At 49.4% G+C, this 27310-nt stretch overlaps 2 protein-coding genes and 1 long non-coding RNA gene across 5 annotated transcripts in view; 2 read left to right on the plus strand and 1 right to left on the minus strand.

Moving 5' to 3' along the window:
• CSMD2 (CUB and Sushi multiple domains 2) overlaps nt 1–27310 on the minus strand; it is a 570274-nt gene that overhangs the window by 302587 nt on the left and 240377 nt on the right. The gene's annotated exons all lie outside the window — the stretch shown is intronic.
• LOC105871778 (uncharacterized) lies at nt 1274–5833 on the plus strand. The gene is made up of 3 exons (XR_012914132.1): nt 1274–1361; nt 4651–4732; nt 5746–5833. It is a non-coding gene; the product is annotated as an uncharacterized LOC105871778 (long non-coding RNA).
• HMGB4 (high mobility group box 4) lies at nt 10655–11265 on the plus strand. The gene has a single exon (XM_012765317.3). The coding sequence runs from the start codon at nt 10655–10657 to the stop codon at nt 11210–11212; it is 558 nt and encodes a 185-aa protein (XP_012620771.1). The 3' UTR covers nt 11213–11265.

Here is a 27310-nt window from a genome sequence, read left to right on the forward strand (position 1 = left end):
GATTTGTTTGGAATATTTCCAACAATCAAGAACTCACCTCCTTGCCAAATTCTCCCTGCCAATCTTGATGCATATCCACTCTTTTCCCAGTTACTTCCTACTCATCCTGCAGGTGTATCAGCTCTGGTTTCAGGAAACCTCTGCTGCCAAGTCTGGTCTGCTTCTCTGCATGCCCTCTCTGCTCCCTGCACTTTCTCTACCAAGGTCTTCTTGTCTCACCATGCATTGCTCGGGCAGCTGCCTCACCCACTAAACTGTGAGCTCCTCGAAGACAGGAGCTGTTTCTTTCTTATTTACTGTTCTTTCCTCAGTACCTTGCAGAGTGCCTGACACAAGGAAACGGCTCAATAAGTTTTACTCCACGGAAGAAGGGATGATTGGCTGAATGAGACCATGCTGGTGAAAGCAGAGGGCACAGTGCGGGGGGCAAAAGCGGAGGAAGAGGCAGCACGCAGTTGAGCCGGGGGACAACGACTACCACGCTGGCTTCATCTGGGTTTTCCAGGGCACTGCCCACTCCTGCCAGGAAGACATGCTTCCCCAGCCCTGGTCCCTTAACCCTGGCTGTGTCCCCTTCACTTATCAGCCGCTGGTGCCTTCCTGAGGGACTATTCTCCGGCTGACCTATCCCCCAGGCAGCAACAGTGGGGCCTGATAATCAGTGTGGGCAAATGTTCCTTCTTCCCCAGAAGCAACTCAATAAACCCAACAAATTATCAGAGCTATTTCCTGCTCAGCTAATTGTTAGCTCCAGGGAACTCACACAAACTATGTCAGGTAAACGTTTTTCCTCCAGATGCCTGGCTCTCTGGAGGACCTGTGTGTGTGCCTGGGAGTGCTGAGGGCAGGGCTCCCGGCTGTGTTTCCGCTGGGATGAGCGCTCCGCCACCGATATCCTGGGTCTTGCACGTTGGGCGGTGGCACATCGAGGAGGTCCAGGGTGTGGCCCGAGGTGTTGGTTTCCTCCCCTTCCGTGCTCCGCTCAGCTGGCAGGGCTGATGGGGGCGGGGTGTCGTGCCTTCCATGGAGACGATGTGCCCGTGATGCCGAAGTGACGGAACAGGGCTGGGTCTGAAGATGGGAACTGCCGCCAGGTGCCACACTCTGGGGCAGGGGGCTTGTGGTGGGTCCCTGCAACTTTTCTGAGTTGCTCAACTCCCTCCTTTTCTGCCTCCAGGTCTAAAGTAGGCAGCGCTACTCTTTTCTGAGTTCGAGAAGCCTTTGAAGACCAGCCTCCCTCCGTGAAACCGCGGCTCCTGAAAGCGGCAGCCATGTGCAATCACATGGCAACAGCTGATTGGATCGAGGTGGCCATGTGACCCAAGCTGGACCAATCAGCTGATGGTACTTCTCTCAGGAAGGTGGGTCCCTGTGGTCCCTGCTTTGAGGGTGAGGTTGGCAGAGAGAAGGGCTGATATCTCACTGTGATGAAGAGAAGGCCACACAGGCTTGGCTGTCCCAGGGGAGATTTGGGAAAGGGTGTCGCAGCATCATTTCTTCCTCTTTTGTTGCTGCCTGCCTGCCCTACCCCCATCTCTCTCATACGATGTCCTGCACCTTCCAAGGTTCTACATTCCTGCCCTTCTGGTTTCCGTCCAGTCTGACCACCTCCTGGGCCCTTAGCTGGCTGTCCCCCATCCCCAGCCCAGGTTTCTATTACTATAGGTTGGAGATCCAGGGCAACAGCCTCAAGGCCTGGCAGCCTCCACACCCTAGGACCTTAAAGCCCGCCCCCATCAGACATGGCCCAGGGACAGGGCACAGGCCTTAAGAGCCTGGTACCACAGCGCATTCACACTCTACTTAACCCTCTTCCCCTTCCTGGCTCAGGTATCTCCCTAAGTGGAGATGCCACCTGTCTGGTTCATTTCCTGTTTTGTTCCCCACAGAGATAACAAGTGTAAGGTTAAAGGCTAAGGGCCAGGCCCCTGGAACCAGACAGTCCTGTATTTCTGCAGTCCCCAGCCCCGAGGCCATGGACTGGTACTGGCCGTGGCCTGTTATGAGCAGGGCTGCACAGCAGGAGATGAGCAGTGGGGAGTGAGGGAAGCTTCATCCGTATTTACAGCCGCTCCCCATCACTCGCGTCACTGCACAAGCTCTGCCTCCTGTCAGATCAGTGGCAGCATTAGATTCACACAGCAGCGCAAACCCTACTGTAAACTGCACGTGCAGAGGATCTAGGTTGCACGCTCCTTACGAGAATCTAATGCCTGATGATCTGAGGTGGAGCTGAGGCGGTGATCCTAGTGCTGGGGAGTGGCTGCAAATACAGATTATCATTAGCTGAGAGGATTGACTGCACAATAAATGTAATGTGCTTGAGTCATCCGGAAACCACCCCTCACACCCCCTGTTGTCCATGGAATAGTTGTCTTCCATGAAACTGGTCCCTGGTGCTAAAAATGTTGGAGACCACTGCTGTATTTGAATCCAAGCTCGCTAGCACACAAGCTCACACTAGTTGTGTGAACATGAGCATGTGGCATAACTTCTCTAAGCCTCAGTTTCCTCATCTGTGCAATGGGATTCCTCTGTATGGATATGCTTGTGTATATAATGTGTCCAAGACTGTGCCTGACACATAGTAGGTGCCTCACAAATGTGAGCTATTTCCCTCCCTTGCTTAGATCTGAGAGGAGGGGTGGGATCTTTTCAGTGCCTTGAACCCTACCTCCAGAGGACACAGGGATTAAGCAGACCCCAGAGCAGCCTGGCCTAGGTTTCCCCAGGGAAGTGAGGCTACCTACATCCATGCTGGTGACAGAACAGGGCATGGGTGGATGGACAGAGCACCATGTGGCACCCAGAATGGCCAGTACACTTGGCCATCACCTTCCCTCTTTCCCCCTGGTGATCCTAGCTGGCCTACACCAGCTGCTGTTCCCTCAGCCTCCGCCTGCTCCTGGCAGACATGACCCGGAGAAGGACCTGCCCCCTGCCTTGAAGGGTGGCAATGTTTGCCTCACAGAGGCCCCCAGGGCTTGCATTTGGATGCTACTTCTCACCCAGAGGAAATGCTACAGATGGTTTATTGAGGAGCCACCTGGGAGCGTGTGCCTGCCACTTGGCCACCATTCTGAGTTTGAGCATCGATGCTCCCTGACCCCTGAGGAGGCAGCTAGGCAGCCCTGCCTGAGACCAGCAGCTCTGACGCCTGATTGGACGAGTGAGTCTCCCGGCGGCTGGAGAATGGGTGGGCTAAACATCTCATGCACACTCAGGCCAGTGAGGAAGGTGTCCTAGAGTCCCACAGAGCTGGATTCTTATCCTGTCTCCACCATCTACAGCCATGTGACCTTGGGGAGGTGGCTTCACCTCTCTGAGCCCCTCTTTCCCCAGTTTATATCTCATAGTGTGATTGTGAGGATTAAAGGTGATGCAGTGATGCTCACAACGTCCCACTAAGACCTTAAGACATGGCAGCTACATGTCTTGATCATGCTATGTTACTGTGTCTCTGTGTACCAAGTCAGACTTGTGGGCAAAGGGACTGACATGTACTGAGTAGAAAGGAAATTGGGGTAGTCAGCACATGGGCCCTAGAAGGAGACTGCCTGCATTCAAATCTCAGCCTTAAATTTACTAGCTACTTGGTTAGACAAGTAACTGACCTGCTTTGGGCCTCAGTTTCCCCATCTATTTAATAAGGACAACAATAGCACCCACTTCATGGAGTTGTTAAGAGGTTTAAGTGAGATGATGCCTGCAAAAGCTCCCAGCACAGCGCCTGGCACAGAGCAAGTACCCAGAAAGCATCCAAAAATGGGGGTGAGGTGAGCTCCTGTCTTCCCATAGCGGTTGTCCCCACCCCAACTAGGTTAATCATGTCTTATACTTTTGGTGTCAGGTGGCAGGAATCCAGATCACATCAGCCTAGAGAAGAAATTCTGGGCTGCTGTAGACAAACCATAGGAAGATCAAGGGATATAGCTGCCTGCAGGGGTGACCAGATGCTACAAGGCCCCTCTCTGTGTCCCCTCTGTTGTCCTCTGTCTGCTGGCATCATTCTCTCTATTGCAAATGGTGGCTCATGGTTTCCAAGGCTAGAACCATGACCACCCTTGTAACTCCCTGACTCACCCTTTGACCTTCAGCAACAGAGAGAAGGTAAAGAGCTCTTGCCTTGGTCCTAATTAGAAAAAGTCCATGAGAGGCCTCTGATTAGTTCATTTGGGACACATCACCCTTCCTTGGGGCTAAGGACATATCCCCACTAGAACCCCATAACTGATTTAGGGACAGTTCTCCGGAAGAAGGAATATGCTCAAAAGAAAGGAAGGTCCCAGGTAGGCAGAGCCAAGGTGTCTACTGAGGGTGGAAGAGCTGGGGGTTGGACTGAAGGGACAGGGCCACCCTCCACTCTGCAGTGTAAGGGAGGAGGTTTATTAAGGCCTGTGAGGGGTACCCCCAGATCACTGTGAGCAGGGTGTCCCCCCAAAGTCCAGCTTATTCTAGATCTGCCCCACATCCTGCCAGGGGTAGCCAGGCATGCCTGCCTCCTGCCATGCTGATCCCATTCTTGTGCTTAATAATCTGTCCAGTTTCCTGTCCCCTATCTCCCAGGCCACCAGCTTCGGCCAGCCTCTGCCCTATGAGCCAGACCCAGCTCCTGCAGATGCTGGAGGAGTTCTGTGGGTCACCCGGCAGGTCGGCTGACCTGCTGGACTCAGAACATCCCATGACGTGGAGATAAACTGCTGAGCTCCGTCTGTGATGAGAGTCGACCCAGGTTAGCAAAGACTCACCCGCATGCCTTTACATGTAGAGATTTAGACAACTTACTCTTGTTCTACCTTCCCTCCCCTGCGTGTTCCTTCTGGTTTCAGCCTCTCCCTGGCCCCAGCCACGGGAGCTCCTAGACTATAAGCAGAGGCCAAACACTTGAGCCAAGAAGTCACACAAAGCTGAGTTTGGAGCCTGGCTCTGCCACTCATGGCTGTGTGGCCTTGGATGAGTTACTCCCTCTCTCTAGGCTTCTAGGGACGAGGTACCTAAAGTATGATCATCATTTTGATTAAAATATCATGGTCACATCTGATTGGATAACAGTTCCTGGCATGAGGTCAGTGCCAAAGAGCCTCTAAATCTGGCTGCTTAAGGCCCAGCCTTCCCACCAGTCTGGCTTTTTATCCGTAGAGATGCAGGGAGGGTCAGATGCTTTTCTGACTGCCAGCCTCCTGCCCAAGGCGTTCCGTCCTACAAGCACTGCTCCTCCCTGGCCATCAAAGCAGCAGCTCCGCCGCTCTAGCGGGTCAAAAGCTATTTATTGAGATAGGTGTGAGTCCATGAGCGAGTGAATGGACTGAAAGAATATAAGAACGTGAGAGTGAATTGGCAAGCAAATGAGTGAATTAGTGACTTAATGAGTCAGCAAGTGAGTGAAGAAGAGTGTGTAGAATTGAATAGATCATGCTCTCTCCCCTCAACTAATCTCATATGTGACAGCGTACATTTTCCATCCTTAAATTTTCCATCTTTATTAATGCAAGTAGGGGTTAAGGATGGCACGGGAAAAGTTACAGACCACCAGCTGGATGGGAGAGATACTGTGTTAGTTTCCTATTGCTGCTTTAACAGACAACTGCAAATTTAGTGGCTTTAAACTACACAAGTGTGTATTATCTTACAATTCTGGAGGTCAGAAGTCCAAAATGGATTTTAGTGGGCTAAGATCAAGGTGTTGGCCTGGCTGTACCCCCCTCTGGTAGCTCTAGGGGAAATCCCTTTGTGTGCCTTTTCCAGCTGCTGTGGCCGCCTGCATTTCTTGGCTGGTGGCCTCTTCCTCCATCTTCAAAGCCAGCAGTGTGGCATCTTCACAGCTCTCTCTGCCTCTGGTCCTCGGCTTCTGTCATCACGTCTCCACTGACTCTGCCATTCCTGCCTTCCTCTTATAACGACCGTGCAATTATATCACGTCCACCTAGGTAAGCCAGAATAATATCCCTGCCTCTAAATCCTTAACGTGATCTCATCTACAAAGTCTCTTTTGCCAGGGGAGGTAACAGATTCACAAGTTTTGGGGCTTAGAATGTGGACATCTTTGGAGAGCTGATATCCTACCTTGCTCAGAATGGAAATGCAACCAAGAGTCCTACCCCACAGAAGGGGCTGGAGGAGGATAGAGGAAGCTTCAAAGCATTTATCAGATATATGCCTGTGCCAGGTACTTTGGCTCTTGTTATCATTGCTTTCGTGAGCACTGGGGTTTTTAAAAGCTCAGGTGATTCCAGAACGCCCTGAAACTTGAGAAGTACTTTGACAGAAATATGCCAAGAGCATTTATTGGCTGCTGTGATTGAGGGTAATATCAGGTCCTACGATTCCTGGAGGTAACAGAGCAAGGTGTCTCATTGCTGTCAGCTGGGGTGATTTCTAAAAATCTTTTTATTTTGAAATAAGAATAAGAGTTGCAAAGATAGTACAGAAATGTCCTGTGGATCCCTTACCCCACCTCCCTAGTGTTAGCATCTTACAGAACCATGGTAGATGCATCGAAACTAAGAAATCAGCACTGGTACATTATGACTAACTAAATGAATAACTTTATTCAGACCCCCCCCCCCAGTTTTCCACTAGTGCACCTTTTTTTTTCCTGTCCCAGGATCCAATCCACCATCTCTCATGGCATTTAGTTGTTAAGTCTACTTAGCGTCTTCCAATCTGGGTCATTTTCTTAGGCTGTCCTTAGTTTCTCAAGACTTTGAGATTGTTGATGAGTACTAATCAGGTATTTTGTATAATAGAACGTCCCTTAATTTGAGTGTGTATAATGTCTTCTCATTATTAGACCTGGGATGTGGATTTGGGGGAAGAGCACCATGGGGGCGAGATGCTCTTATTATGGCATCATAGAAAGGCTGTGTGTGATATCAACATGACCCGTTACTGGTGATGTTCACTTTGACCACCTGGCTGAGGTGGTGTCTGACAGCTTTCTCTACTGTAAAGATACTGCTTGACCTTTTCCATGTTCTATTCATTAGAAGTGTGTCACCAAGCCCAGCACACACTATAGGGGAGGGGAAGTACCAGTTGTTTTTATTCCCACAATTTCAATTTGGTTAATCCTAATGGCTTTATCATCACCTCCCTACTTTTTGCAGATATGGTTGTAATGAGCTAGACTCGCCCAAAGTTACCCAGCTAGTAAATGGCAAAGCTAGAATCTGAACTCATATCTGGCTCCAAAGGCCATCCTCTTCCCACTTCTTGTCATTGCTCCCAAGGAAAGAGGCTTCCACAGTCTCCGAGGTGGGAGCTCCCTCCCAGCTTGCCTGGATGGTGCTTTTCAAATCAGTCCATGGACTGTGACCCATCAGTGGGTCTTGGGATCAGTCTGGGGTTTGCACTTTAAATAACGAAATAGAGGCGACTATAATAGAAAATAAGAATACGTCACACACGTAGTAAGTATGGTTTTGTAAAACTTTTTATTTCTGCAACCTTTCTGTGCTTTGCTACTTTTATCCTGACAATGGAGATACAAATAGCAACCCCCATGGGGCTGTTATGAGGATTGAATGAGTTGATATACATAAAGTGCTTAGAACAGAGCTGGCACACATTAAGCATTATATAAATATTACATACACGTGTAAATGAGCTGTGATATAAAATGCATTTCTTGTTGTAGGCTTCAATCAAAACGTTTGAAAACACTGAACTCACATCTCTAGACCAGGGCTCGGCAGATTTAGGACCCTCAGCCTATATATAGCCTGTTTTTGTAAATAAAGTTTTATTGGAACATGGCCACACTCATTCGTTTTGTATTGTCTATGGGTACTTTGGGAGCTACAACGGCAGAATAGGGCACTTGCAACAGAAACTCTGTGGCTCACAAAGCCTAACATATTTACCATTTGGCCATCTAGTCCAACGGCCCTGCCTAGAAGTCATCTCATAACGCAGGGAATATTAGACGCCTTTTTCTAGGCATGTGGTCCTGTTGTGCCACTGCCCTTGTAGGCACGTGTGCCTCTGCAGAACACTCTAGGCGGTGTGACTGCCAGGCACTTGGGTCTCCAGAAGTGCATGACCCTCTACTTTGAACCAATGCCTAATGGTAGAAGGCCAGAAACATGGTACTTCGGTTGGGGTCCCAGCAGGAAAGAGATGGCCATCCAAATTAGAATAACTCAAGGAGCATTTGATAAAGAGGCTATCTACCAAGGTGAGGGTAGAGTGTAGGGAAAGTCACAGAATATAGGAAGGTAGCAGAGAACTCAGAGGCAAGTAATAGCACAGCTGTTACCACCCTAGGCAGGAGGGTACAAGGGATGGGGCAATTCCTGAACCTAGAAGAAAGGTCATTTGAAGAGGACACCTTAGTTGCAGCAGAGTCCTTAGTCCAGAAAGGACAACCAGCTCCAGGTGACCCCGCATGCGGGGAAGAAGCCAGGAGAATAAATGCCTCGATTTCACCTTCCTCCATCTCTGATCTCCTGTTGGGGGTCCCCAGTGGCCAAACTCACATCAAAGCCAGAGGGCATGGGGCCCACTGATGTAGCCCACATGGGTCGGCTTCCCAGGCCAGAGAAAGTTGAAAGGAGAAACCTTGCAACCTTCCAACCTTCCAACCTTGCAGAAGGTTGGAAAGAGGCTCTAAAAGGGCAGACCTTAGATACCCAGCACACATGGTGTTGATTTAGAAAGCCAGGTTCATTCACCTTCCCTAAGCTCCCCTCAACAAGGAGTCCCCCATGCTTCCTCCCTCCAGATCGGAAGTTTGGCCCAAACACCAAAAGTCTGCCATAACTTTTACCTTGTACTGCCTTCTCTTCCTGTGTCTGCTAACCTCCAGAGGGTTATCATGGGGTTAATCTTCCTGGGTCTTATCATCACGACAGGGGTGTGAGGTGATGAGCAGAGGCACAGGCAAGCTGCATGTGTGAGCCTGAGCAGAGTCTGAGCAGTATGTGTAGACTTGAAAGTTCTTCATGTCTCATCTTTTGATCTCAGGAAGGAGCTGTGTGCCCCATCCATCTCTGCAGCCCAGCTCAAGTCCAACACACACGTAAGCCAACCTCTAGCCCCTTGGGAGAAAGAACCAGAGTGAAGAAAGCTGCCTAGGCTGAGAAATGTCCTCAGAGTGATCTCTTCCCATTGGCCACACTCCCCACCCACCAAGCCCAGTCTTCCTCAGCTGGCATCTGATATCTTACAGGCCCCCCAATTCAGCCCCCAAACTATACTTATCACCTGGAGGGGATTCTCTGGCCAATCCCAAACACTCAATTTATGAGAAATCATGGGCTCACAGGGATGGCCCCTCGCAGCAGGGCTGGGGCCAAAATTCAGGGCTGGGGATTCTAATCAGTTTCTACTAATACCTGTGTTTTTCAGAAGATAAACATTGATGTCAGTTTTGGAGCCCTGGGAATGGATTTGGTAAAAATGTAAAATGTAGTCTGGTCTTAAGCAAGTTTCCTTGCCAGGATCAGTGTCTGACACCTGTTTCCTCAGTCCCCCAGGAAACAGTTCTATGCAGGCAGGACAGAGCACAGGCTTGGGTCCTGCCACCAGTGGTCAAAATCCACAGTCACACGTGTTAGCAGCTGTTTGACCTTGAACACGGTACTTTCTATGTTAATGAAACTGGGTTTTCTAGTCCTATGAATCTGGCACTATCATCAGTCTATGAGTTACATTAAATCCAGCGCCATACAAGCACCTTGCAGTGTCCAAAGGCCAAAAACGATACTTCCTTATCTTTTCCTTCCAACTGGAAGACTAGAATCTTTGTAATTTCTGCAAAAATCCAGAAAGCAACTAGTTTGATCGCAGCGGTTATAGCTTTGTGCTCTACCGCTAAGAAATGGGGATCCCCCGCATGAGCGTGGGCAGGGCTCCTCATGGGCTAAGAGCGCCACCCCATTTGTAGGGACTCAAGTGTAATTACTAACGTCTCAAGGTGCTCCTCCCTCTCTCCCCTGATTTCTTCAGAGAAATGAGGAGTTCAGACTCATAGCCCAAGTGCTCAGGTTTTAAATTAGACAACTTTGTCCTGACAGGAACCGAGTCACAGCTGTCACACCTGATTACTTTTAGAGTTACTACTAAACCCTTTGTACAGCATGAGCTGCCACTGTTCAAGGCAAACAGAAAGCTTCACATTTTATCCTGACAGCTCTGGAGCCATCCACCTCCTCGTGTTCATTATTTCCGGGCTGTCTCTGGAAGGGATGACGTGACATCCTGACAATCGTATAGTGAGGGAGGCAGACCCTGTAGCCTGTTACTACACCTGAGTGATTTTAAGCCCCCAAAGCTGAGCCAAACCCCACTGCCTCCAAGGAAGCCAAGAAGAAATATTTCTGGGGGAAATAGCTGCTTCGTAGCCTTCTTTGGGTAGATCATCATCTTTTGTAAGAGGCAAAAATGGACCCGCAAGTAATGTAATCAACCAATGAGAGTCCCTGTGTACAAATGTCCTCAGGCATTGGCAGGGATTGGTCAGCTTATAAATGATGTCACAAGTCCCTTCCTCTGACCTGACAATGCCACCACCACTGAAAAGGCCCACCCCTGACTGCAGCTCTTGCAGACAGAAAAATTCACCGCAAGTACAGCACCTTCTAGATTGCTCCTGTAGTGTGGGCACAGAAGTCTCTGCTGTCCAAGTTACTGAATCCAGAAAAAAAATGATCTTATGAACATGGGAAAAGAAGTCCAGCTAAGGCCCAAGGTGAATGTCTCTTCTTACATCCACTTTTTGCTGAATTACAGAAACAAATTCAAGGAGCAGCAGCCAAACACCTACCTTGGCTTTAAAGAGTTCTCTAGAAAGTGCTCGGAAAAATGGAGGTCCATCTCAAAGCATGAGAAGGCCAAGTACGAAGCCCTGGCCAAGCTTGACAAAGCCCGATACCAGGAGGAGATGATGAATTACGTGGGCAAGAGGAAGAAACGGAGAAAGCGGGACCCCCAGGCACCCAGACGGCCCCCGTCGTCCTTCCTACTCTTCTGCCAAGACCACTATGCCCAGCTGAAGAGGGAGAACCCAAACTGGTCAGTGGTACAGGTGGCAAAGGCCACGGGGAAGATGTGGTCCCTAACAACAGATGTGGAAAAGCAGCCATATGAACAAAGAGCAGCTCTTCTGAGAGCTAAGTATCAGGAGGAACTTGAAGCCTACCGCAGGCAACGTAATAACGCCAGGAAGAAGTCCCAGGCATCGGGTAGGAACCAGCGTAGAGGGAAATCTTAGTCAGCCAAAGCTGATGGATCCACTTCGAGAAAATAAAATGCCATTCAACGGTATTGCCTGTCCTGGTCTCATGTGCGGCGTAAGAGCAGCCCGTGGCTGCTGCTTTGGCATGGCTTGGTGGAGAGATTGGGGTGGGGAAACTGATCTTGGGAAGAGGAGGGGAAGGGAAGGGAATGGAGGGGGGAGGGGAAGGGGGAGGGGAGAGCAGGGGAGGGGTGGTTTTGAGAGAAGTGGCAACGTTGTCCTAAGGGCATGGCTTGGGTAGGCGGGTGGTAGTCCCCAGAGTGTATGGAAGCCAGCAGTCGTGGAGGTAGGGGCATCCTGGCCCCAGGTGGTGATCCAGGTTGGAGGACCCTACTCAGGGTCAGGTGCAGGAACACGAGGCCAAGTTCTAAGGAGGAGGGTGGCAGGACTGGGCAGACTGCCAGGGCCAGAAAGCCTGGAGTTCAGTTTAGGCTCCCCTTTCAGGCCACAAAAGAGAAATGTGACAAGACTAGGAGCTCATCACCAGGGTGGGACCAAGCCAGCAGGTTAGAAAGCTGGAGTTTAGATGGGCCTTTAGGGACCCAGAGTTTCCAGCAAGACTTAGCTACCCTCAGTGAGCCAGGGTGGAAGCCCAGTGGTGTTTACTAGTCAGGATGAGGCCAGGGGCTGATTATACACACACACACATACACACACGAAAACCAACAGGGAGGGCCTCTGCCTGCAGCTGCCAGGCTTAGAGCATCCACCCCGTCATTTCTCAGTGGATATAATTAAACTTTTGGTGCCCTGGCATCCATTCTTCTTGCTCTTGGTCACAGCACCCTGACTCCCTTTTGGGACTCCCTTCAGTGGCCAAGGCTTGATCAGAAGACAGAATTCCCCTGGCCCCAGTGACTGGGTCAGCGACAGGCATGTGACCCACGTTAGCCCAATCAGGTGGATCTCAGGACTTTTGTCAGCAGTCCTGGGGGCGAATGCAGCCCAGGGGGGGCTGTGACAGCCACTTGCCACCTCACGGAGCCTGAGAACGAGGCCATATTGGCAGAGTCGCTTCGGCAGCAGAGCTTTCTCCTGGACTTTTCTTTGAAGCCGAGCCCACACGTTTCATTTTTTGCCTAAGATGGTTTGAGTCAGGTTTTCTGCTACTTGACAATAATTTGACACAAATGGGCTTGTGCTGTAAGTGTCTGTGCAGTGACTGGAGTTTTCAGGCAACGATATACCGTGGGCAACGTTTCATACCAATCAATAAAGATTGAAATGGAATATTTCGAAATGGTTCTTTTGACTTCTTGACATCAGAAAGATTGGGCCAAAATGCAAAACTGCTTTTTTTGTGTGTGTAACCAGGTTATGCATGAAACAGACCTCCCTCACTCCACCTCGAAACCCTAGTCTGTGTCGGAGGACTTACACTTTCTACTCTATGGCACTATTTGAACTTTTACTTTCAAAACAAAAGCAAAAATCCCTATCTTTGAGCAGTCTTGTAGAGCCGCCTTTGGGGATGGGGGTAATACGGTGGAGGGATGTCGATTTCAGGGTCTGGAATCAGACAGGCAGCACACGGAGGATTCCCATCTCCCAGACGCTGTGCTGGGGACAGGCTGTTAAGTTCCTGCCCTGTGAGAACTTTCCTGTGCTGAGTGAGAGGGACATGGGCATGAGTCACAGCACTGCAAGGCATGGTGATGAAAGTGAAAACACAAAGTGCCAGGGACGGAGTGGGGACCACCCACCAAGCCTATCCTGCCGTCTACATGAAGGAAGCAGTCCCATTCCACTTGACAAGCTTGCACGCGAGCTGGGAGAACTCCACGCTCCGTGCGGCGCCCCACAGCTGCGACCCCAGCTTGGCTCTGCTCCCCCTCCCAGCCCAACCTCCACCCTCTCGGGAGACGCCCTCAGTTTCTGCTTCATTGAGAAAACAGAGATCATCAGGCACAAGTGCTCTCCGTTTCCTTCGTTCTCAAAATATGACCCACACCCATCCTTTCCTCCTGGGCTTGTGCCTCATGGGGAGCCAGACCCCTCCTGCACCAGCGTCCCTCTGCCCTGCCTCCCTCAGGCCCCCGCCCCTTACTGTAAGGAGGATGACCCTTCAGTGTGAGCTTGCACAAGCTCACTGGGAGCCGTGATGTGGTGGTTCCCATCGTACATCGGCAGGACATAGGGCAAGGGCTCATGCCTTGGAGCCTCAGGTTGCTCATCTGTGCAATGGGAATAATGCCTGCCTTTACAGGTTGTTTTGGTGATTACATGAGGTGACACATGCAAAAGTATTTGGCACAGTCCTGAACACTTAACAGGGATGGTGGAAGACACCCTTTAGGCTGGCTGTTCCATAATCCCACACCCTTCCTCGTGTTCACACCCTTGTATAATTCCTTGCCGTTAAATGTGGGCAGGACCTGTGACTTTCTTCTGACTAAAGGAGATGGACATCACTTCTGTGATTATGTAATGATGTATAGTAATACTCCATCTTGCTAGTCAATTTGCTCTAGAGGTTCTCCTTGCCACCTGCTAGCCTGCAGCCAAGTTTGAGAAGCCCATGCAGCGAGGAACTGCAGGAAATCTCTAGCAGCCGAGGGAGGCCTCAGACCAACAGCCAGCAAAACTCAGCAGCTCTCAGTCCTACAACCACAAGGAACTGAAAGCTGCAGCAGCCATACAAGTGGGGAAGTGGACCCTTCCTTCCCCAGTCGAGCCGCCAGATGAGATCTTGGCCCTGGCTGATACCTTGATTGCAGCCTTGTGAGACCTCGAGCAATGGACCCAGCCAAGCTATTTAAGGGACTCCTGATCCATGGAAACTGTACAAATGTATGTTTCAATGTTTAAACTGTGTTGTTTTAAGCCACTAAGTCTGTGGAAATTTGTTACACAGCAATAGAGAACTAATATATTACTCAATATATGCCAGCTTCTTATGATTCTAGAAGAGACTGTCATTAGTCTTGTTTCCACCTCCAGCCTCTACCCTCCCCATTTAATTTCCTTTCCTTTGTTACCAACCTCTTGAAGGTGGAGGGCCCCGCTCCCACCCTCCGGTTCTAATTAGTTCCTGGCTTGCACTACTCCGTAGTGGTTCCAGTCGGGCTGTCTTAGTTCCAAGCCAAACCGTGGGCTCTCGATGGGCAGCAGATGTGTGACGTGCCACCCTCCACTCCGGGAAGACGTCCCCCGCACAGCCAGGCCCCGGCCCTCATGCTACGACTTTCTGCTTTCCCGAGTGATTAATTATGTGGATGTGGGTGGCCACGGTAGAGTTTTGACAACAGTTTGCGGTGCCCCTGCTGAAAACTAACTCCATTAACAGTCCTTTATGAAAAAGACAACAGGAGGGTGTGAATCCGCTGGCTTTAATGACTGCAATGTAATGACAGTGGAGGAAGAGGGAGGGAAGGAGGAGGAGAAGTGGGGGAGCCTGGACCTGAGATAATAGGTGAGAGGAAAAGCAGGCGGGAAACGTGGTGCAGTGCCAGCATGCCAGGCCCACTCAGCTGGCCTTGGGCGCCCCTGTGCTTGGGAGGAGGAAGGCAGACCTACGCCATCTTGATGGCTGAATCCTCCACTCCGATCCTTCTCTCTTAGGGCCCTTTTCCGTGTTCATGGAGCCATTCATGAATTCATTCATTCATTCAACAAATATTTATGCAAATCGCATGCCAGCAATATAGCAGCAACTGTTCTGGTGCTAGGCATGCTAGGCCCCTCACCTCTCATCACCCTCTCACATTGCAGTGAGGGGGAGACAGACAATAACAAAAGCCAACAAATAAACACACCAGGTCATTTTTCTATAGTGTCAAGTGCTCGGAAGAAAATAAGCCCGGGTAATGGTAACGAGATGACCACTGCAGTGGAGGGCACTTGGAATGGGTGGTCAGAGGCGATATTTGGGTTTAGATTTAAAGCATAAGAAGGAACCAAGCATGCCAAAGTCTAAGGGAAGAGTCCTTGGAGCAGCAGGGCAGCAAGTGCAAAGGTCCTGAGGCAGGAGTGAGCTTGGCATATTAGAGGGACAGAAGGGAGGCCAGAGTGACCGGAGGTGTGGGAGAATGTGTGAGATGTGGTTGGAAAGGTGCAGGCCTTGGCAAGGGGTTTATGTTGAAATCTCAGTGCAATGGAGAGTTTTCAGCAGGGAGGTGTCATGCACTTCCATTTTTGATTTCTTGTCATTGGTCATTCTAAAGTCTTCAGAAACTATCAAGTGCCACCCCCTCCAAGGACTGCAAGAGGCAAGCCTAGAAAACACCAAACCCGTGGCATTTTCCCCTTTTAAGCAGCCTCCACCGATATTCCTTGGAGCAGCTGTAAGCTAAAACCCAAATGTGGAAACTGTGAAACTTCTCTTTCCGTGATTTGTTTCCCAGGGATGGAGGAAATGGGTGGGCGTGAGTAGCAGAATATTCCAGGGCAATACTTCTTCCTGGGTCTTGCATTTCCATGGGGAACAACTTCTCCTAGGCCAGTGGTTCTCAGTATTGAGCCTGCATTAGAGCCCCCTGCAGGGCTTATTAAAACAGATCGCTGGGCCCCACCCCCAGAGTTTGATTGGAGCTATAATTTGCATTTCTAAAAGTTCCCAGGTGATATGGATGCTGCTGGTACGAGGACCACAGAAGAATTTGTCTCCTTCACTCTGTGGAGGTATGACATGGCTGCCTGCTGAGTTGGAGAAGAAAAGCTGACCATACTCAGTTCCCCCTCCCTCCTCCTCCCCTTCCCCCTCCCCCTCCCCCTCTCTGGCTGCAGAGCATATGCAGGTAGCTCTCTAACCAGCTCCTCAGTAATAAAGCTGACATGCTGATCCTCATCTGTCTTTCTCCTGCATCTGCCAATTGATTCTGCACTTGAGAGGGGAATGAGTATATTTATTTACTGGGTTTCCCTCAAATGCCAACAGATAAGTTGATTCCACAACAATCAACTGGCATTTGGGCTGCACAGCATCGTTGGGACATTATAGTTAGTTTCAGCCTCTATTAAAACATCAATTGTTTGGGGGAAGAAGGTCCAGTTCCTGGGCTGTAAGACTGGAGGTCAGGTCCATGGACAGGGTGAGGTCATCAGGATGACGTCACAAAGGCATTGGAACTCCTGTTTCCTCTCATGTGACCTCTTGTCACACTTCCGCAAACAATACCTGCCCTACAGGTATGCTGGGGAATAAACATGCCTGGGACACCAGCGAGCATCCTAGGAATGTGGGCCCCTGCCCTGGTCTCTAAAGGAAGGGGCAAAAGCTGAGAACCACACTTAAAAGGTAGTTCAAGCAGGAGAAACAGCCTGGCCAAAGGCCCACAGGGAGCTTTGTGAGTGACCCTGCGTGCTGGCCCTGACCTCGTGACACGATGAACATTCTGTTCAGAGGCCGTCCCGGGGAGCAGTTGCCTTGCAGGGGCTCTCCCTGCCCAGTGCTCTGTGTCCAGTCCTTCCTCTGCTCTGGCTGGCCGGGTGAGGTTTCTAACACTCCTCCCCTTCAACAGCGAACTGTTTCAGTGGTTGTGCGCCACCCGTGGCAGTCTGCACGGCGTCATCAGACCCTTGTGGCCTTGCCAGTTGCCCCATCCCTGACACTCACTGTGGCAGCAGCTGAGATGGCTCCCAGCGCTTCCTGCCCCTGATGTTCACACCCTGGGTGACACCCTCCCCTCGAGTGTGGGCTGCACCCGGTGACTCGCTTCTAATGAATGGAACAGGGCCAAAGCGATGGGATGTCACTTCTGATATTAGTGTATAAAAGACTGAGATTTCTCTCTCTGGCTCTTCTCTCTTGCATGCTTGAAGCGAACTGACATGTTGAAAGCCACCCTATGGAGAGGCTCATGTGGCCAGGAACTGAGGGTGGCTTCTGGCCAACACCCAGGGAGGAACTGAGGCCTGCAGTCCAACAGCCTGCGAGGAACCGAATCCTGCCAATACCTGCGAGTGAGCTTGGAAGTGGACCATTCCCCGGTGGGCACCATCACTGCAGCCTGTGACGGGCCCAGCCAAGCTGCACCCGGTTCCTGACCCACAGAAACGCACGCACGGTCGTCTCCCACCACTGAGGCTTTAGGGAATGTGCTACAAACTGAAATAATGAATACAGATTTTGGTATCAAGGGAGGAACAGTGCCATGACATTTACCTAAAAACCAGGAGTTGGGCCAAGGCTGGGAGTATTCCGAGGAGCTTGCTAGAGAGATTCTCAATTGCCTCAAAGAGACCGTTGGTAGAAATCTGGACTTTGAGGTCGCTGCCGGTGGGGACTCAAAAGGAAAGAGGAATGTGTTATTGGAAACTGGAGTGTGTTATTAGTCTGTTTTCTGTTGCTTATAACAGAATGCCTGGAATTGGGCAATTTATAAAGAAAATGAATTTATTTCCTGTAGTTGTGGAGGCTGAGAAGTCCAAGGTCGGAGGGCTGCATCTGGGAGGGCCTTCTTGCTGGCGGGGACTCTCTGCAGAGTCCTGAAGAAGCGCAGATAGCACAGCGGGGGGGGGGGGGGTGTGCTAACGTGCCTGCTCGGGTCTCTCTTCCGCTTCTTACAAAGCCACCAGTTCCCTTCCCATAATAACCCATCAATCCAGGATTGGTTGGGCCATTCATGAAGGCAGAGCTCTCATGATCCAGTCGCCTCTTAAAGGCCCCACCTCTCAGTACCGCTCCATTGGGGATTAAGTTTCCAACATGTGAAATTTGGGGGACACATCCCAACCACAGCATGGAGGCAGGGCATCCTTGTTAGGTGGCACTATTCTAGCTTAGTGACGTTGTCGTCTGCAGTTACATGGAAGGCAGGATATGGACCTAATAAATCTAATGATCTAGCTATGGACACGTCCAAGTGAAGTGTTGAAGGTGACTTCTTCTTGCAGCTTATGTGAGAAGAGAGGAAAAACTGTTAAACAAAAGGATCCAGGAACTGCTAGTCTTGAAAATTCTTAGCTTCCCGAGACAGTCAAAGATGCTAACATTAAGAAATGAGCACTGTCAAGAAACAGTGGTTCGGGGAGGTGTGACAGGCTGTGCAGCCTTTGGTTAAGGCCTCAGACCCAAGGATCTCGGTATTATTTCGTCACACAAAGGCCCTCTAAAGAGGTTAGGATAGGCCTCGCAGATCCTGAGATCAAACGCTGGGGACTGTGGGAAGCACAGGGCTGTGCGTTGGCCACGTTCGCAGGTTTTAGCAGGAGGCCCAGGTTGAGAAGGGTTCAGTTCAAAGAGATTTGTGGGTGTGGCTTTTGTGTAACAGGGAGAATCTCAGTGTGATTTACAGAAGATCCACAAAGGTTTTGAGAAAACTATTATCAGAATAAACACTGACAGCTGGGACAGAATGGGACAGAGATAGTACAAAGTAAAAAGAGGCCACTGGACCCCCAAAAGTCTCAGCAGGAAACAGGCAGAGAAAAACAAATCAGCTTCAAACACATGCTTCCTCTCATGAAAAAGGAAGGGTGACTTAGAGCTTAGAAGGTGGAGCTAAGAGTGCTGGAGAATTATTCCCAGGCTTTGAAATCTAATCAAGAAAATTTCAGCATTTTCCTGGCTGAATTTCAAAATTGTTATGGACCACTAATTCTTTGTGCCTCACATTCCTCCCACCCTCTTTGAGTAGGAATGTTTATAGCCAGAATGCCTATCCCACTATTGTATGTTGGGCATGTGGTGGCAGATAATTTATCTCTATAGTTTTGCAGATCACCAGATCCAGAGTAAGAATATTCTAGAACCTGTACTTAAGGAAACATAGCCAAGTGCCTCATCCACGCCTGAACCTGATTTAGATGATGAGATTCTAAACTTTCAGCTGATGCTATCATGGGAAAAGACATTTGGAAACCTTGGGAAGGAGTGATTGTATTTGCATGTGGAAGGGACACACATCACTGGGGGCCGGCCACAGGGCAGATTGTGGTAGGCAGCTCCAGAAACGACTCTGGAATCCATGCACTTGTGCAATCTCCTCCTCTTATGTGTGGGCTGGACCTAGCGAGTTGCCTCTAACAAACAGAATACATAAAAAAATGATGGGGTGCAGATAACATGACTCTTCTGATAACAGGTTAAAAAGACAGTCACTTCTGTCTTATCCTTTCTCTGGGGTTCTTCTCTCTGGCTTGCTCTGATGAAGCAAGCAGGCGTGTTCAAAGCTGCCCTGTGGAAAGGAACTCAGGGCTGTCTTTAGTCAATAGCACCGACGAACTGAATCCTGCAAACAACCATGTGAATAAGCTTGGAAACCAATCCTTTTCCGCTGAGCTCTGAGAGATCAATGCAGCCCAGGTGCACACTTTGATTGCAGCCTCATGAGAAGCCCTAAGCCAGAGAACCCAGCAAAGCCACACCTAGAATCCTAATGCACAGAAAGTATGAGCTAATGACTGCTGTTTCAAGCCACTAGGTTTTGGGATACCATGAGACACAGCAATAGATATCCAATACGCCCACCCTAAGGTCCTACTATGCCATATTTCCCCCAGAAACACTACCCTCTCCTCCCTCTTCCCAGGGCCTTTGCACATGCTACTCCTGGCTGGGTCATCCTTCCCACCCTTTAGGTCTGGTAAACTTCCGCCTACAGGACTTAGATCAGGTATTCCTTCCTCTAGGAAGCTTCTTTGACCCTTTCACCCCTTCTGTGTTCCCATAACGGCTTAGGTAAGTCCATACGTTGTCATCCTAACAATAGCACATTATAGCTATTGTTTTTCTCCATAACTGGTTGAGGAGGGCAAGGGCTTTGCCGTGTTCCTCCTCAGATCTAACATAATGCTTCACATAAGAGTAAAACAATAATAGCAAACTTTTATTGAATGCCTACACCACACCTGGTACTGTTTGAAGCAATTTAATGTAATTATCTTACTTAATAAAGAAATCCAATGAGGTAGGTGCTTTAAACACCGCGTTTTACAAACTTGAACACCAGGTTAAGTGCTCAGGTCATGCTTGCTGGAAACTGAACAACTGAATCAGGAGAGGCATCCTGCTCTGTCCTGTGCCTGGCAATGGTCAGTCCCCTTTCCCTCAGGAACTCTTTGCAAACTCCAGAGTTGCACCTGAAGGCCTCCTGGGTACCTGGTCCCACACTCTGCTTGACTGGTTACGTAATTTGGTATTTCCAGAGAAATACCTGGCCCCATCCCTTTGTGCCTCCAAGGGTAGGCTTGGCTGGCACCCAGAGAGTTTGACGGGCACCAGAAACCACACCTCCAGCTTTTTGCTCACAGCTGTGCCTCTGGCTTGCAGACAGAATGAGCATTTTCCTCTCCTCACACCCTGTCATTATAAACCACGTAAATTCCTCGATACCCATGTTCAAACGAACAGATGCGGCTCTGTATTTTTAATGCATTATCTGCAATTAGCAGCAGTGGGCATGGAAGAACTCTGCGGTCCCCGGGGCTACCCCTCGCCGATGCAGCTGCGAGTACATTTGTGCCGAGGAATCTGGCCAGGCTCCTCTGGCCCGTACAGCCCTGGCAAGCGGGTGAGGGAACTTCCATGTGCACTGTCAACTCTGCCAAGGAGTGGGACAGGGCTGCTGACACCTGATCATCACTCCACTGCTAACCTGGCCCCACTTCCACCCTTCTGTGCTGTCTAAACACCCTGGGAGAATATCCTCCATGGGCGACCCCCAAGACAGGGCAAGCAGCAGCCCCCAATGTCATGGGCTAAAAAGGTGTTCATAGGTGTGAGGTCTATAGTGTGCACTAAAGATCTATAAAATGCAAAAGAGGGCATCTGCATGGACTTGGAAAAGAAGGGGGCTGGCAAGTGAGAGTAAGTGGGTGCTCCACAGCTCTGTCCAGAGGAGAAGGGCATTTTTAAAATAAATATAATATTAATAACTAGCATGGATTGGGCACTTACTTGTACTGGGCCCTATTTCTAAGTGCTTTCCAGGCATCCTTACATATAATGCTAGAGGCAGCCTCCAGCCAAAGACCACGAGGAATCTACCTGCCATTGAACGAAGTTGGGTGCATTAACTGGTGGCAGTAAGGGACAATGCACACCACAAGGGACTGTGGAGTGCCTCAGTAAGAAGGTGCTGGAAGGAATTTATTGTAGGGTTTGGGCTTGTCTTAGGTGATCTGGGGGAGGGCTCAAGGAAGCAGAGCTTTGCTCTGGATTCAATACTGTCTGGAAGTTGGTGTAATTCTATGATTGGGTACTCAGTACATTTTATCTAGGAGGCAGGAAAAATGAAGCAAGACAGGAGTTGTAATTGGCCAAGAAGCCACCATCACTCACGTTAGCCAAGATGTGGAGGGAGAGGGTTATTAGATCATTTTTGTTTTTGAATAATGTTCTTGTTTCTGTCTGAGTTCAGACATGATTTTGAAATGGTCTTATTTTTATCTTAATCCATCACGGTCCTAGAGTGGCCTTGTCTGGCGTTGACATTCGGTGAGATTATTTATGGCCGACAGGAGAACCCCAAGGCCTAGGTGTGGGTGCCGGGGCGGCGCCCGGCAGCACGAGGCCTGAGAGAGCCAGGCCAGTTCCAGCCATCGGGAGCTGCTCTCCTCCTTCCCAGCAGCCTCCATCACTGTGCCAGTTTACAGAAATAAAGAAATTGAGGCTCAGAGAGATAAAGGAATGCGCCTGAGTGTTCTCACAGCTAGGAGGTGGTGCCGAGATTCCAGTGAGCACCGAGAGACGCAGCAGAGGGGACTGGAGGGGAGAGGCTGGAAACCAGGCTGACCAGGAGGGGGACTGGTCACAGTGGAGCAAAAGAAACCACACAGGGTTTCCGAATCTGTCCCTGCTGTGTGGCCCTGGGCAATTTATTGAACATCAGAGATTCCATTTCTTCCTCTGCATAATGGGAACACAGAAAGCTACCTCCCAGGGTTATTCTGAGAGTCAAAAGAGAAGACAAAGTACAAAGCACCTATGCCACACCTGGGAGACAGATGCCACTCTGAGCACTTACTGCATGCCACGCACTGTTCTAAGAACCTCACATGTACTAACTCATCTAATACAGCAACCCCATGAGGCAGATTCTATTACAACTTCCAGCTTGCAGGTAAGCAGGAGGCACAGAGAGGTTAAGCAACTTGTCTGAGGTCACACAGCTATCAAGCAGCAGAACTCAGGCATCCTGGCTCTAGCATCCTCATTGTACCAGCTGCAGGGTCATTGCACCTTCCCATGCCTTGCTGCTCCAAATCATGAGCTTCAAGACTCTACTCCCATTTTGATGGTGATTTAATGCTCTGGAACTCCCCAGGCCCCAGACTTTTGCTTGCAAATGGGTCTAAGCTGCTTGTTTGGCTCTGGTTCAGAGAGCATTCATTTCCTTTAAGAAGGTCAAAACAATCTGGGCATGACAGATAATACAGATTCAAGCTGCTGCAGTCGATAGATCAAATAAAATGTAGTATTGCCTTGCTGGTATTTCTATACCTTTCAGGAGGTTATAAAGTCAGAGAAAAACACTGGGAAATGAGTAGAAACTAGAGAGGGAGGAGAACGAGCCAGGGCTGCGGCACAGGCCCTCTTTTGGCAGGACTGATGTGTGGGCAGGAGGCAAATGGCTGCCTGGGAGGAAATGGGCCAGACTTGGCCTGTCTCTGTCTCTCTTGCAACAGCAGAAAGCTGTCCGGGCGGCCATGGCGCCAAGCCCAAGGCTGACTCAGCATCGCCTCTTCCTAACCTGTTGCGTGGGTGTGTAGGTTGTGTCACAAGTTCTGGGAGAAAGAGAGGCCAGGACTCCCGTAACCAAGGTCCTGTATGCCCCTGAGCCCCTCCAGTCCCCCTGAGCCCCTCCAGTCCCCAGCCTGCTACCACTCGGGGGAGATGAAGGCCTGGAACTCACATCCAAATTGTCTCGGCTGTTTGGTGCAATCCCAGATCCTCGCCATCAACCTTTGTGAGGCTCATCTGTTCTTAATTATATCTCTAAATCCCAAGGCATTACAACTCTGAGAATTTGGGAAATTTAGCTGCTTAGAGGATTCACAATAATCACAGAAATCCCTGGTATTTACAGAGCTCCCTTTTGCAGACTGTGAAAGCCTGCTAGACAACACTGTAGTGGTGAGGGCACCCTGAAATGGCTCTCGAGTCCTCTCCACTGAGCGTCAGGCCTTTCGTCTGTATTATTTTGTTTAGCTCGAGGGGATGGATGAAAAGAATATTTTTTGTCATCCTCCTGAGGAAGACCAAGAGAAGAGAGGGAGGTTAAGCGAATGGAGAAGACATGTCCCAGGTTGCCTGCCAAGCCCCTGCCTCCTTCTCAGGACTGCCCCGCTCCCTTCCCCCAGACGCCCCAATCCTTGCTGAAGATCTGGGCCCCTGCAGCTATGGCGGAACCAGCTGAGCCTGCTCTGTCCTCGCTGCAGCTGAGGGGACAAGCAGCCGACACTTGACGAATGAGCGGAGCCAATCAGAGTCTCTCTCTTGATAATCTGAATTGAGACATGTAGACATTGAGAGTCAGTTGGGTCCCTAGAGTCAGAAGGTCAGGCAGACTCGGGGACCAGAGGGACCATTTGGGACTCTGTGTACTACCTGAGAGTTGCTGTCCAGCACTTTCTGTTCCATGTATTGGTTCACTAAACCTTCTGATTCCCAAGCTGGGAGCCAGCCCCGAGACATTACTGCATGAAGATAAGGCGTTGGAAATAAACGCAGAATCCCGCTTTGTTTTCTTGCACGCAACATGCTTTCCCTTCAGCTTCAGCTGGGGATGAGGCCAGCGCCCCCTGAGATGTGAGCAACCACTCTTCCCCTGTAGTGGGGACAAACAACATCACAGGCGAGTGGGGGACCAGCTTGTGGTCCATTCCAGGGACCCCTGCTGACTTTTATCAGACACCAACACTGGCCTCCCCTGAGCTGCCGGGGTGTGGGGCACAGCTGCCCCTGACCTCGCCAGCTTAAAGGAGAAGGACTGAGCAAAGGCTCTTCAAAGGAGCCATTGTCATGACACGGCACAGCCATCTGCTCCCCCCACTGCTCTGAGAGCAGCAGCAGCAGCAGAGGCTGAGAGCAGCAGACAGAGGTCCAGGGAGCACAATTCGATGAGCAGCCCTCATTGATCCATTTACCTGCTTGACGGCTGGCCAAAGTCTGTGTTTGAAAGATACCCATGGAAGGTCAGAACTGGAAGGACACGGTAGGGAGGCCCCAGGACAGCCCGGGATTGTCACAAATTGTAAAAGCGAGCCCCAAAGACGCTACTGAGATGTGACCTTTCCGATTTCAATCAAGGGAATCCAAACAGCTGCCATTGTTTATGGGACAGCCTTGGGGAGGAGTATTGTTGTGTTTTGTACTTCAATTTGCCACAGGGAGGAAAGCAAAGAGAACATATATTTATGTGAGCCCATAGGACTGAATCATAAGCTCTTTTGAACTAAAAGAAAAAGCACATTCTCACCACTGAGGTAATAATGTGTTGTCACTAATTCAGAACCCCCACTGTCCCTGCTCCATGGGACACAGACCAGCACGATCAAAGAGTTCTCTCAGCCGGAGGTTCCAAATGGAGTGTGTGAGACAGTGGCTTCTATGATGCCAGGTTTTGCCCAGCCCTTACTTAGCCACGTATTTCAGGGCCACTCTGCCCTGTCCCAGTGACAGTGAGACTCCAGCAGGCAATTCATCACGAACCCCTTTCCCTCCTGTCAAGTGGATTCTGGAAATAGTCTTTTGCACCCTCCAACCCCCATCTAAGGTGCCACAAGCCATGGGATTCAGTCCCTGGAGTCCGTGCAGCCTTGGTTGTCACTCCACCCCAGTGTGGCCCATCTGCCTGACCGGTCTGCCCTGGTCTCTGGTCCCCAGGCTTGCCCCCACAGCAGCCGGCTGGGAGCCTGGTGAAGCTCCTTCTGCATGGCTGGGCTTTGGGCCCATTTTCTCAAGGGTTGGGATTCCTCCTCCACATTTCTATCAACCCACAAGTGTCCCTGACCTAAAAGTCACACAAGCACCTGAGTCACCTGCCCATCTTGCTCCCTTAGACTTAGCCTTATGAAAAATGCCGGTCCAGATGAGGGTAGTCTGCCTTAGTAGCCTGGATGGCTGACACTGAGGGTTGGTCTGTCCCCAGCTCCTGCTCTAACCAGCATCACCATAATCATGAGCGTTGGCTATAGAGGAAGAAAGAACCAGCTTTGCATTCTGTCCAGACTGCTAACTGTATGAACTTGGGCAAGTTAGCTTACCCCATTCTTCTGAGCCCCATTTTACTCACCGGGGTAAAGGGTATATTGAAATGAATTCAACATGACTGGCATAGAGCAAATGAGAGAATAAATGAGAAAATGTATATAAAGAACTTAGCATAGAGCAGGGGTCCTCAAACTTTTTAAACAGGGGACCAGTTCACTGTCCCTCAGACCACTGGAGGGCCGGATTATAGTTAAAAAAAAAACTATGAACAAATTCTTATGCACACTGCATGTATTGTATTTTGAAGTAAAAAAACAAATGGGCAAAAACACCTGCATGTGGCCTACGGGCCGTAATTTGGGGATGCCTGGTATAGAGCATCACCTCTAATATTAATATCTAACATTCATTGAGAGCTTATAATACTGAATTCTGTGCAATAATCTTGTGATATCCTATTATTCCAAATTTTTAAATGAGACACCTGAGGCTTGAAAAGCTCAGTAAATTGCTCAAGGTCAACAGCTGGTCAGTGGTTGAGCAAGCACTGATTGTGACCTCACGGAGAACAAAAATTATGATTCATCTACTTTAATGTCATAGTATAATGCCTATTATATACTAGGCACTCAAGAGATGTATGTTGAATGAATGCCTGGATCACAAGTCAATGTTCCCTTGAATAACAGGAGCTTAGCTCTATTTACTTATTGTTTCTCTCTCTCTTTTTTTTTTCTGGGGTGGGGGGTGGTACTAAGTTGTTGTTTTATTCCTGCCAACATTTGTGTTCTTATCCCTAGTATAGCTATTACTGGATCTTTTAATGCATTCAAACTTTCTATTTGAATGAATACATTTCCATACCACCTACTCTTTAATCAGAGATTAAGAGATCTTAACTCACAGATTCAGCACTTTGGACAGAGCTAGGATTTTTGAGCTAATGTGTAGTCGGTATTGGATTTGCATTTAAAAACTATTTACATTAAATGCGTGACCCACATATGAAAAAATACTGCATTCTCCACTTCTGGCTCAGTGGTTCTGGCTCTCTCTTCCTTCTCATAGTCTATGAGATGAGAAAAGATTTCCATAAAGATTTTATGAGTCCAAGAGAAACATTACTCACACAGGATTTATTTCAAAGGCATCATTCTGAAGCTGTGGCACGTTGTTTAAAGGGGAAGCAAAGCTCATATTGTTGGAATTCTTATACTCAAATAAAGTCCAAATTCTGCAGAACATCCTCTTAATGCCTACCAGGCGAACAACTTCTTCAATTTGGTTCAAATCAGCAGACTATAAAGTGCTTTCAGTGTCTCTGGGCTCATACTTGAAATCAGTGAAAAGCAACAATGAGAATATATTTTCCTCATTCACAGTAAGACAGGGAGAAAGGTAATTACTGTATTGATACTTTCAGACGTTCATACTCTAGGACAAAAATATATTTTTGATGCCCATTGTGTGCCAGGCAGTGGGCTGAACACTGCGAGGCAAACAAGGCACATTTCCAGCCCTTAATGACCTCGCTGTCTGGTAGGGGAGAGACATGTACCCACGTGCGACACACTATGCAGTGAGACAAGTGTTATGAAAGACACAGATCCAAGAGCCTGTCAGTTGGAAACTCATTCCAGAATTGTGCGGGATGTCTACTGTCTTTTGTCTGGTGGACACACTCATAATCATTTTTCTGGAACTCTCCTCTATGAATCCTTTCCTGACTCTCCAAGACAGAGTTAGTGTTCCATCCTTGGTGTTCTCACAAAACCTTGGAGGAAGGTAAAGTGAGAATGACAGACACGAGATAAGTAATTATTGAGTATATATAAAAATGTTCTGCAGGAGGAAAGGGCAGGAAACAACTGTCAAGGAAGAGGTAGAGAAGCCTGAAATAGTTCTTGAAAACGAGGAGAAGGTCATTTTGGCTGGAGAAGGCAGGCAGGATAAAGGCATGGCAGTGTGAATGGTTATAA

Source organism: Microcebus murinus, chromosome 2 (genome assembly GCF_040939455.1).
Source record: "Microcebus murinus isolate Inina chromosome 2, M.murinus_Inina_mat1.0, whole genome shotgun sequence".
In the NCBI taxonomy this organism is placed as follows: Eukaryota; Metazoa; Chordata; class Mammalia; order Primates; family Cheirogaleidae; genus Microcebus; species Microcebus murinus.